General features: G+C 33.1%; 1 protein-coding gene across 3 annotated transcripts in view; it reads right to left on the minus strand.

The window, feature by feature from the left end:
• The window catches only part of LOC145268770 (dehydrogenase/reductase SDR family member 4-like), a 69,101-nt gene that overhangs the window by 12,252 nt on the left and 44,148 nt on the right, over positions 1-12,701 (minus strand). For all 3 annotated transcript variants that reach the window (XM_080124374.1, XM_080124375.1, XM_080124373.1), the window contains exons 4-5: positions 5,910-5,933; positions 4,567-4,637 (exon numbers count right to left, since the gene is read on the minus strand). In XM_080124374.1, the coding sequence (XP_079980500.1) occupies positions 4,567-4,637; positions 5,910-5,933 (95 nt within the window). The remainder of the gene's footprint in view (positions 1-4,566; positions 4,638-5,909; positions 5,934-12,701) is intronic.

Raw genomic sequence — 12,701 nt, forward strand, 5'->3', positions numbered from 1 at the left:
CAATTTTCGATTCTGATTAATTGATCCAACACCATAAGTTATACTCTTCAATCTTCAGTGTAGGTGACACTCAAAATACAATTGTGAATTATTTAGGCTTTTACCCAGTCATGGCTGATGGAACAAGACGTTGTTACCTCTATAGATTAAATAAAGGGTTACATTCAATATTCTATGCGGATTCCCGAGGAATTCTCAAATTCGATAAAACAAACCTGAAGAAGATCGAATGTTACATCGACCAAAGCACAAAAAAACACTCAAGAGGAGAACAATAGTCCAAATAAGACAAGAAATGAATATTTAAAACTTGGTTTCCAATCACGCGTTTGCGTATATATTTTTCATAGGTAATTGCCATTTTGTGTGTTGCGTTATCACAAAAAGCACATGCAGCAGAAGAAAATGAAAAGAAAATGGAGGTGATTGAGAATTTAAGATTTCCAGTCAAAAGTCCACATAAGATAGTAATCCCTAAGAGGGTGTATATATTATTTTAATTAAATGAATAAATCCCTAAGAGGGTGGTTGTGATAAAAACCACACACTACCGCTACGCGACAACAGTCATCAACCCCAAATGTTTTGTGCCATGGATTTTTTTTGTTGTTTTAATTTCTAGTATGGCTGTGTTGTTGTCTCTCACATTGGCAGCTGTCCAGGGGGCATGTATGGGTTCACAAATATTAAAAAATTAAAAGAAAACAAAAGACACAAACTCCGACACATTCTGCAAGTATTAGTTGTATTCTGGGTGTGTGTGCGCCACCATCAGCCCTCTGAACACTAACGTCCATATCTACGTTCTGTTGAAGCCATGTTTGTCAGTTGATGCCAACTCATTTCGATCTGCTAAAGCTCTTTCGGTCTGGTTCAAGCTACAACCTGTCTTCAATTGTGTCAAACTCAAAATTTTCTTCAACCGTTGCAAGCATAAAACGATTCGTAAACTATCACAAACTGTTACAAAACCCACCGCCACACACAAAACTGCCTGTAAACTAAATATGCCCCATCTTTTGCCCATCACACCTTGATTAACAATACTATTCAGTTCCTGTTTGTGTACCTTGGTGAACAGCTTCCTCTCTATTGTTCTGCTGGTAAACTTATTTCCACATTTTTTTTTTTTTTTTTTTTTTACTTCCGAACACTTGGGTGAGTTGAACATTAATAGTATACCATGGTATCATGACAATAGACCAGATATCTCCTTCACCCCAACCCCCACAACAACAAAAAAAAATAAACGGTTGAGGTAATACATGTGTTACAGGCAGAACTGTAATGGTAAAAATATGACTAAATTTGACTAGCCAGAAAATGGGATACCATTTAAAAAAGTAATCATCTCTTAAAAACAAGGTTCTATACCGAGAAAAAAAGCTTATGAGCAGATGAAGTCAAAGACAGCCTGCCCTCTTGGCATGGGTCAGTAAGTTTGTTTTCGACTATCAGTTGAATCTGTGTGTTCCTTTCAAGCAACATGGACACTTAGATTTGATTAAAATATTTCATTTTGCTTCTTTTCTGTTGTTTGAATGAAGAAATGAGTTCTACTATTAGTACTCATTCCTCAAATAAATAAAATGTTTTTGTTTGTTTTAAAGTGGAGTTGTGGCTTTTTTTTGTTTTTTTTTTTTGGTTTTAATAATTTATTTATTTACTTTTTTTCATCCCAAACAAGGTGTAATGTCATTTGGACTTAAGGGCTACTATTTGGGATCATATGTAACAGGAGATTGTGGGGAGTTGAGTAGCGAGATGTCTGTTCAAGTTACATTTAAACTTCTACATATCAGTGCAGTCAAGGAAGCAGGAAACAGGGAGGAAATTTCAAATTCTAGCAGTCCATTACACTTGAACTTCTGCACATCAGTACAGTTGGGGAAGCAGGGACCTGGAATGGAATTCCAAAGTCTAGCGGTTTTGGGGAAGAAACTACTGGAGTAGAAATATCTTTTACATCTAGGGATCTCTACTGTGTGGGGGTGAGATTTAGCTGCCTGTCGGGTTTGTCGAGGGTGTTTATGTCGTGGGAGCACAAGTGCTTGCAGTTCATCAGAGCATTCACCATTAAAATACTTGTAGAACAGGCAGAGGGATGCAACATTTCGTCGATGGGACAGAGGCTGAAGCTTAGATGCCAATTCAGGGCCTATCAGATTGGTGACTCTCTTTTGAACCTTGTCTAGGAGCAAGAGACTAATAGCAGATGCACCAGCCCAAATATGACAGCAATACTCCATACATGGGCGAATGGTGGCCTTATAGAGGTACAGGATACTTTCGGGTGTTAGTAGTTTTCTAGCACGGTAGAGAGAGCCTACCTTCTTTGCAGCAGCCCTGGCAATGCTTTCAATGTAATTGTTCCAACTCATGTTTCCTGTGAACATTAGGCCAAGGAGTTTGAAAGATGTACTCTCAGATAAAGAGTCGTTGGCCATTGCTATTGGTGGTAGAGAAGGTTTCTTGTAATTATTGAAGGAAACTTAGTAGCCCCCTACACCAAAGTGACACTGTGCCTTCTTTGGGGTGAAAATGTAATAAAAACAACATTTTTTAAGTCCAAAGGAAGAAACTATTAGAGTAGACTTTTCAGCATCAAGTGAAGGAGTGGGATTTTGCTGTTTGTTGGGTTGATTAGGATGTTAGTGGGACATAAGTGCAAAGAGTTCATCATAGCATTCCATTAAAATACTTGTAAAACAGACACAGGGATGCAACATTGCAGCGATGGGACAGAGGTTGGAACTCGGTTGATAGTGTGGTACCTGTTAGATTTGAGACTCTGTTTTTGATTCTGTCTAAGAGTGAGAAACTAGTGGTAGATGCTCCAGCTCAGATATGACAACAATACTTTACGCATGAACGAATGGTAGCTTTGTAGAGGTATAGGATACCCTGTAGAGGTATAGGATACCCTGAAGTGTGAGTAATTTTTTAGCACAGTAGAGAGAGAGCACATGTTTGCTGCAGCCTTGGCAATGTCCTCAGTGTTGGAGCACTAACTGACACTGTGACTGGCATCAAAAATGAGTAACAATTTTAGACTGGCACAATGATATCACAGCCCGTGCAATGAACACAGACTCGTTCATAATGCCTGTTCACGTTGAGCACTATACAAATGATGACACAATTAAACTTATTGGCTTAGAATATTTAAGATTATTTATCTTGAACCAGATCCAAATTATTGTCTTTGAATTATTACTTGCCAACCATAAAAATGCACTCTTCTATACAGAAAGATTCATTCTACGCATATCAGAGATTTAGAACAAGGATCTATCCAATTGATGCTTATATTAGCATGGTTTTTATGATTTTGACGCATTTCTCGCTAGATGTCCTTTTTATTGACCACAACTATTGTTTCCAGATATTATCGAAGCATGTATATTATCAAAGCATGTATATTATCAAAGCATGTATATTATCAAAGCATGTATATTATCAAAGCATGTATATTATCGAAGTAAGTTTACTTTCACAACACCCATGCATCTCCCTATGAATTGTTTGCCCTGGTAAGTCATTTTTTTTAATTGTATTTGGAACTATTAATGTATACTTTTCTGTTCAGTGAATGAGGTTTTGTTACATTTAGGGACTATGTCATCAGTGATTAAGTTAGTATGAATTTTGACAAGGATTACACTGAGTGCCTGATAAAACAGATTTGTAAAACAGAATCGTTTTCAAAGTTAAATGATGGGTGACAATCAGAAGCAAAAGTCAAATGAGGGCAACTGATGTCATGTTTTTAAGGAGAGAAAACTAAGGTTCTTAATTTTTTCAGTCTCTCTTGGGAAGCCATGCAAACAAGACATGATCAATAATGTAGAAAAATCAATTGAGACCAATTGACACAACAAATTCATAAAAATACAACAAATGGATAATCACGGTCTGTGTAAAAAACATTCACAAACATTTGTTCACAGCTTAAAAAACGTAAAAACAATAATTAAACTAATTTCAGTTTTCTCAAACAATGTGAAAAAATTAAATCAACCTTAACTTTTTCATATGTTACAAAACAAAAAATATAACAGTTGTTTTGTTTGTTTTTCATAAAATTTTACATATTTTTGCAAGTATTTTTTTCTTGCTTTAAATGTTTTATTAGAACTGCATGCCTGTGAAACTCTGTTCCGCTTGCCTGTTTCCCTCCCAACTTCAACCTGGATGTCTTCAAGTCCAACACAAACAAATTCCTGATGAACCGCCCCCTTAAGTAATGATACTTTATCAATTCTCCAATACTATTACTACACTATCCCATTGATTACTGTGCACACAATAACCCTTATCCCCGAGTAGCCCTTGCGCCTTGATAAGTGGTGAACTCCATGTAAAAAAGAAAAAAAAAAATTATTATTTTTTTCCTGTTTGATAGCATCATCTCATTTTGATGCTTAGTCATTATTTCCAGCATCTTCCAGCTAACATAAATGATTGACATTAACAAATAAATGCACTGAGCGGATAATCATGGCCTGTGCATAGCAGATGCACACAAACACTCATTCACAAAGACGTAAAAATATTATGACTCACCCACGTTCTTCTATCAAAGGTGCCACATCCTTCGTTAATAGGAATGGAACTTTAACATTAGTTTCAAATATCTAAATTAAAAAAAAAGAAGAAAGTATTGATTTTAAAACAATGGAGATGGATAGCATATCGACCCTTTCGTGTTATTTAATGCTGAATTCAATAATTTTGGAAAAAGGTTTTATTCTTCAAGTTCTTTATATCTTCAAATATTTATTCATGGTGTTAAGTTTTAGTATTTTGTACAAAGAAAAATATTTTTGTTTTTGCAGAACATGATTGAGTTCTGCAAAGTAAAATGATCAAAAACAATAGCATCAAAGTTTGGTACATTTTTTGAGTCAGGAAGCCAATATCTTCAGACAACCTGATCTTGTAGCACCAGATGCCCTAACAGATATTACCAGTCTGGGTCACAGTAAACCTGGGAGCAATAGTAACTAAGGGGGATAACTCCACATTTCCCAAAACTCAAAAGGGGCTTCACCACTGCCTTTTAACGTCATACTCAGGATCTTTTATTTTAGTTTTCGAACCAATCCAGTAGGCCTCTTTTTTGGGAGCTGAATTTTCCTTACATTAAGAACTAAACTTCTGTGTAATCTGCTGCATTTTTTTTTTTTAATTATAAAGATATTAATTTATAAATATTTTAATTAAAATTGCATTATTTTATACATTTTTTAATTAAAAATGTATAATTTTATAAATTCATAATGTCGATGTCTAAGAGAAGAAAAAATGTTGTTGGGGATAATTTGCACAATTAGATTGGCATACATCACATAAATTATCATTGCTGAAGTTATATATTGGGACCCTATGCCAGTAAGTAAAGATTATGTTAACTAGCATAAATTTTGGCAAACTGAAATAAACCCAGTTGCTGCTGGTGTGATTGAAGCAGCGTGGTAAAGGAGTTACTCCTTAGAGAAAACACACTAAAAATGCAGGTGTCGAATGATATGACGGAAATAATGTTACACGTTCAGGGGACAGTACAGAGTTTCTAGTCAGTGGGAATCAGGAAGCAAGAGAGGCGAATGTTGCCTCGAGACTGACTGTGCATTAAGACATATTTAAGAAGCAATTAGAATTAGATATTGGTCTCTCCTCCCACAAACAACCTCTCTCTAAATAAAACCTTTGAAAGTCAACAAGTCTCTCTTCAGGCTTCAGAGTATGTATAACACCTAGCATTATCAAATGGTGGTCACTCATTTTAATACTGAGCAGGTTCATTGATGATCTAATCGGAATCAGTGTATCAGCATGATTATTCCGTATGAGTGAACCATTATTATCAAGACTGAAAGGAAAATGGAAAACAAAGTTTTACCTACCTTATCCCAGGCGTCTTCAGTTGTCTAGATGAAAAAAAGATAAACAAAAAATACAAGTAAATAAAAACAAATAAAATTACAAATTTTAAACTGAAATAGAAAATAAATGAACAAAAACATAATTTTCTGTTCAACTTTCTGGAATGGAAAATGAGTCATATATGCCTTAATATGGTGTATTGCTGTCACATCTGGGGAGGTGCCGCTAAGAGTGAATCGTAATAATTTGTAGAAAAGGATCGTTGTTAAAGAAGAAAGGAAATACAAGGTTTTACCGTAAACAAACAATATGTACGTGTGGGAGAAATATGTTTATTTTAATTATATTTCACTTTTTATTCATACCAATCCTTTAATTTATGAAGCTCAACGTAACTACAGAGCATATACAAATAATTGCTAAAACGTTTATATTCCAAATTTAAAGATGTTAACCATCTTACTGCTTATTTCTTTAAGCATGTTAAAATGTTCAATTCTTGACAGCACCTGTTTCGTAGCGCAGAATCATTCATGTAATTATTATGTCCATTTTTTAATTTATTCCAACCTTAACTCACCAGAAAAAAAAGAAACTCATTAACTTTTAAAAGCAAGTAAAGGAATATAAGCATGATTACAAATTCCGAAAATCAGAATTGAAATTGAAGTTGCAATTACGTTTTCTTTTAGTTACACCATGAAACATTTCAACATAGTTAAAAAAATAAACGGTAAGATGAACAACATCTTGAAATTTGGAATATAGACTTTGATCATTTATTATATATATATATATATATATTGTAAACACAGTTGGGTGCATACAATCTGATTGGCCTCACCCTTTCTTCTCTTCAACCTTTCTTATAGACATGATGTTGCTAGTCTCAGTCTTTTCTTCAGAATTGTCTGATCAGTTTTCTGCTTCTTTTATTCCAGCTTGTTTGACACGTAACCTTGATTCCAGTAAAGCTACTGGCCCTGACGGCATCCCAATTATAGTGTTAAAAAAGCTTCAACCAGAACTTGCTCCCATACTTACGAAACTGTTTAAGCGTTGCCTTAAGGAGAAGTGCTTTCCGACACCCTGGAAAACCTCATCAGTATGCTCTGTATTTAGGAATTCAGGTGATAAGTCATCTCCCTCTCAGTACAGACTAATAAGTCTCCTATGTGTCATGAGTAAGTTGCTGGAATCCATATTAAATAGAGAAATAGTCAACCACCTCAGCAGAAATAACCTTCTTAGTGACACGCAATATGGTTTCCGTGCAATATTGATTTCCGTGCAAGATCTACTGCAGATGTGCTAACGGTTATATCTCATAGGATTAGTGAATCTCTTGACAAAGGCTTCCTTTCTAGGGCAATTGCTTTTGACATATCAAAGGCCTTCGACAAGGTATGGCATAAAGGCCTACTTCACAAGATCTCCAGCTACGGTATAACTGGAAATATTCTCTCTATCATTAAATCATTTCTCTCTGATAGGCTCATAAGAGTAGTGGTTGATGGACAAAAATCAGAGGCCTGCAGTATTAATGCTGGAGTCCCTCAAGGGTCCATCCTGGGTCCAACTCTCTTCCTGATCTCCATCAATGATCTCCCTAAACACATACTTAAATCATTCATTGACATCTATGCTGATGACACGACCATCTACAGCAATACATCAAAGGCTGTAAATGACAAAGCTCTCTCTGATTCTCTCTCCTCTGATCTCGAATGAGTGGTTCAGTGGGGGAAGACGTGGCTGGTTACCTTTAATGCATCTAAAACCAAACTCCTATTTTTACATCATCAATGCTCTGATCCCCATCTGGCATCAATTGAAATGAATGGCTCTCGTCTAGGAGAAGCCCCATGTTTTGACAAGCTTCTGGGCTTGACCTTCACTCCTGATCTGAAATGGAACACATACATCAAGTCAAGGTCGCTGGAAAGATGGTGGGATCCTTCTACCGCTCCAGAAAATATCTCACTACTGATGCAATTCTATATCTATATAAAAGCCAAGTACATCCAAGGATGGAATACTGCTGCCATATCTGGGCAGGAACTGCTAAAAACAGCCTATCCTGCCTTGACAGAGTACAAAATAGACTTCGTGGCTTAGTGGGGGATGCCCTTTTCTCTTCCCTGCAACCTCTCTCCCACAGAAGAGACGTTGTAAGCCTATCTTTGTTTTATCATTATTTCCATGGCAGGTGCTCGTCTGAACTCCAATCTCTGGTCCCCTCTTGCCAATCTTTTACATAAAACACCCGTCTAGCTGAATCCACTGTCAAAATCTTCACCCACTCTTTATCTATGCCTAAATCAAAACGTAGATTCCATGAACAAAGCTTCTTTCTTAGAACTGCACGCCTGTAGAACTCTGTTCCGTCTGCCTGCTTCCCTCCTGACTACAACTTGGATGTCTTCAAGTCCAACGTAAACAAATTCCTGATGAACCGCCCCCTTAAGTAGACACTCTAAAATATCCACACTAATATACTGTACTTACAATAACCCTTATCCATGAGTGGCTTCCGGGCCTTGATAAGTGGTGACCACCTTGTAAAAAAAAAAAAAAAAAAAAAAAAATTTGTTGCTTTGATATCTCATCATAATGCAACTTTCAATTTGACCTTGATAAGTTGTGACTCGTTAATAAAGCAGGTCGGCATCATTTGCAAACAACCAGCAAAAAAAAAGGGCGGGGGTAAATTTTCAGACTTCATAAGATTTATAAATTTAATCTTTTTTTGCAAAGGAGCCTGACTCTGCATCCAAAGTCGTGGAGGGTCAAGGAGGATGGAAAGACCGAGGAAAGGAAGCACTAGCTAGACCTCCACTGGTTGAGTGCAAAGAGGACTGAGTCCATGGGGAGGCTTATTGTCATTCAAATTCTAGTGAAGACAAATGATCATTATCAGCAAGAAGTGTTGCAATAACGCAAAATCATTTGCAAAGATTATCGAAAAAGGTAGAGAGTACTGGAAATCTGAAGAGACCTGTTGTCACTCAGACTCCAGGAAAACACCACCAATTTTTGTCAGTAAGTAATCTCTGACCTGTAGAGAACTCCTAGTGAGTACAAATAATAATGTTGTAATGGTGTTGTTTTTTTTGGGGGGGGGGGTTTTGCAAATGATTTTGCGTTATTGCAACACTTCTTGCTGATAATGACCATTTGTCTTCACTAGAATTGGAGTGACAATAAGTCTCCGCAAGGACTCAGTGTAATTTCTTCCTCCTAAAAAAAAAAAACAAAAAAAAAACTATCTGTTTGTAAATTGTTATTGTCCGAATTTTTTATGTACACTTACACACCCACAACAAACATTACATAGATGATCACAGAGACACTGTTATAAATATGTATGGATTAAAGAATCACAAACTCATAAATATATATATATATATATATATATATATATATATATATATATATATAGGACATTTATTACTGTGAGTCCAGAATGAGTTTACAAATTGTTTCAGCTAGAGGAAAATCCTCAAAGAGAGGAAAAATCCAACTAGCATCATCAGAATTCATAGATGGACTAAGTTATAAAGTCAAATAAAAATGGAAAAATCGTAGATAAAGGGGAGTTAGAAAAGAAGGGGGAGTGGTGGGGAGAGGGCGTTGGAGTTTAAAGTAGTAGGAGTGTATTAAAAAAAGAGAGGGGTTTATAATTAAATATTAATTATGTGTAAATTCTTATATACGTGTTTTTTAACGGTTTAAACTTAAAAGACGCTACTTTTGTTGACAACGGCATAAGTAACAGTTAATTTAAAGGATCACCATGGCAACAGGTTGGAGAGTTAATGTTAGTGAAGGAACGGGTTGAAAATGGGGTTTAAAGTAATTTAGCCGGGCGGGGAGAGATTGAAAGATATTTATTGTTTATAAAATGGAAAGAAAAAGAAAAGGTAAAATAAGTTAATGAATTATACTTTACAGGTTTATTTTGATAGTGTAATGATATATATATATAATTAAATATAATATATATATAAATAAATTAGCCGGGCAGGTAGAAATTATACGTTACAGGTTTATTTTAATGAAATAAAATAAAATAGGTGAAAGCTTAAGTAAGTAACTTAAATAATAGAAAAAAACATTTTTAATAAGCAACACACAAATACAAGCACATGCATAAATATGTACAGCAAATGCACATACGTAAATGGGGGAAAAGCACATGCGTGATTACACATACATACATACATATATATATATATATATATATATATATATATATATTATATATATATGTATATGTATATATAAACATACATACACAAACACATATATATATATATGCACACATACACAGATACGTAAAAATACACGCATATATACATATATAAACATATATGTAAATACACATACATCCAGATGCACACACTTACACACACATATATATATATATATACATATACATACATACATATATATATATATATATAAATATAAATTAGCTGGGAGGGGGGGGAATTGAAAAATATTTTATAAATAATTTTTAAATTTTCAGGCGTTGTAGTTGAAGGAAAGAGAGAAGGAGAAAAATATAAATTAATGAATTATAAGTTACAAGTTTATTTTACTAATATAGAAATAGGTAAGAATATCAGTAAGTTAATCAAATAATAATAAATTCATAAAATTATTAGGGAGATATTTATAATAAGTGAATAAAACACATACACACAGAAAAACACACACACACACACAAATACACATGTAGAAGATACGTACACAAATACAAATATATATAAACACATACATATACACACATGTAGAAGATACGCACACAAATACAAATACATATATATATATACATATACACACATATATATATATACACACATATAAATACATACACACACATATACACACACACACACACACACACACACACACACATATATATATATATATAAATTAGCTGGGCAGGGAGAGATTGAAAAAATTAATTTTTTGTTTTTAATTTATTATTTATAATTTTTTGAATTGTCGGGCGTTAAGTTGAAAGAAAGAAATGGGAAATAGAAGGGTAAATAGGTGAATTATACGTTATAGGTTTATTTAATAAAGTAAAAAAGTAAGGATATCAGTAAGTTAATTAAATAATAAAAATTAATATAATTATTAATAAAATGTTAATAGTAAGTAGATAACAAAAACACACAAATACATACACATGAAGACACATGTAAAAAATGTACACACATCAATGGGGGAGGAGCATGTGCTTGAGTATATGTACAAACACAAATACGAAATATATGTAAATAAGCTTCGTGTTAAAAAATATGATAATTATTATTGAAAGAATTAGTAAGAGGTAAATATAAGAGAAAAGTGTATTATATATGTTATATGTAGATGGTAAATTAAATAATTAATTAAAATAGAAGGTAAGTAAATGATTAGTTGTTAACAAGTAGATAATAGACCGAGAGGCAAGTCAAAGGATACCAATTGTGATAAGTACGTAATTGAAATAATAGAAATTGAGACCTAATTATGGAAATAGCCAATAAGAAACTATGGGGCGAGAACCTTTAAATAAAAATAATGTTTTCATGTGTATGTATTTGTGTGTTTTTGTTATCTACTTACTATTAACATTTTATTAATAATTATATTAATTTTTATTATTTAATTAACTTACTGATATCCTTACTTTTTTTACTTTATTAAATAAACCTATAACGTATAATTCACCTATTTACCCTTCTATTTCCCATTTCTTTCTTTCAACTTAACGCCCGACAATTCAAAAAATTATAAATAATAAATTAAAAACAAAAAATTAATTTTTTCAATCTCTCCCTGCCCAGCTAATTTATATATATATATATGTGTGTGTGTGTGTGTGTGTGTGTGTGTGTGTGTGTATATGTGTGTGTATGTATTTATATGTGTGTATATGTATATATATATATATATGTATTTGTATTTGTGTGCGTATCTTCTACATGTGTGTATATGTATGTGTTTATATATATTTGTATTTGTGTACGTATCTTCTACATGTGTATTTGTGTGTGTGTGTGTTTTTCTATGTGTATGTGTTTTATTCACTTATTATAAATATCTCCCTAATAATTTTATGAATTTATTATTATTTGATTAACTTACTGATATTCTTACCTATTTCTATATTAGTAAAATAAACTTGTAACTTATAATTCATTAATTTATATTTTTCTCCTTCTCTCTTTCCTTCAACTACAACGCCTGAAAATTTAAAAATTATTTATAAAATATTTTTCAATTTCCCCCCCCTCCCAGCTAATTTATATATATATATATATATATATATATATATATATATATATATATATATATATATATATATGTATGTATGTATATGTATATATATACATATGTGTAAGTGTGTGCATCTGGATGTATGTGTATTTACATATATGTTTATATATGTATATATGCGTGTATTTTTACGTATCTGTGTATGTGTGCATATATATATATGTGTTTGTGTATGTATGTTTATATATACATATACATATATATATAATATATATATATATATATATATATATATATATATATATATATATATATATATATATGTATGTGTAATCACGCATGTGCTTTTCCCCCATTTACGTATGTGCATTTGCTGTACATATTTATGCGTGTGCTTGTATTTGTGTGTTGCTTATTAAAAATGTTTTTTTCTATTATTTAAGTTACTTACTTAAGCTTTCACCTATTTTATTTTATTTCATTAAAATAAACCTGTAACGTATAATTTCTACCTGCCCGGCTAATTTATTTATATA

Source organism: Euprymna scolopes, chromosome 44, assembly GCF_053919585.1.
Source record: "Euprymna scolopes isolate OS-2025 chromosome 44, ASM5391958v1, whole genome shotgun sequence".
NCBI lineage: Eukaryota > Metazoa > Mollusca > Cephalopoda > Sepiida > Sepiolidae > Euprymna > Euprymna scolopes.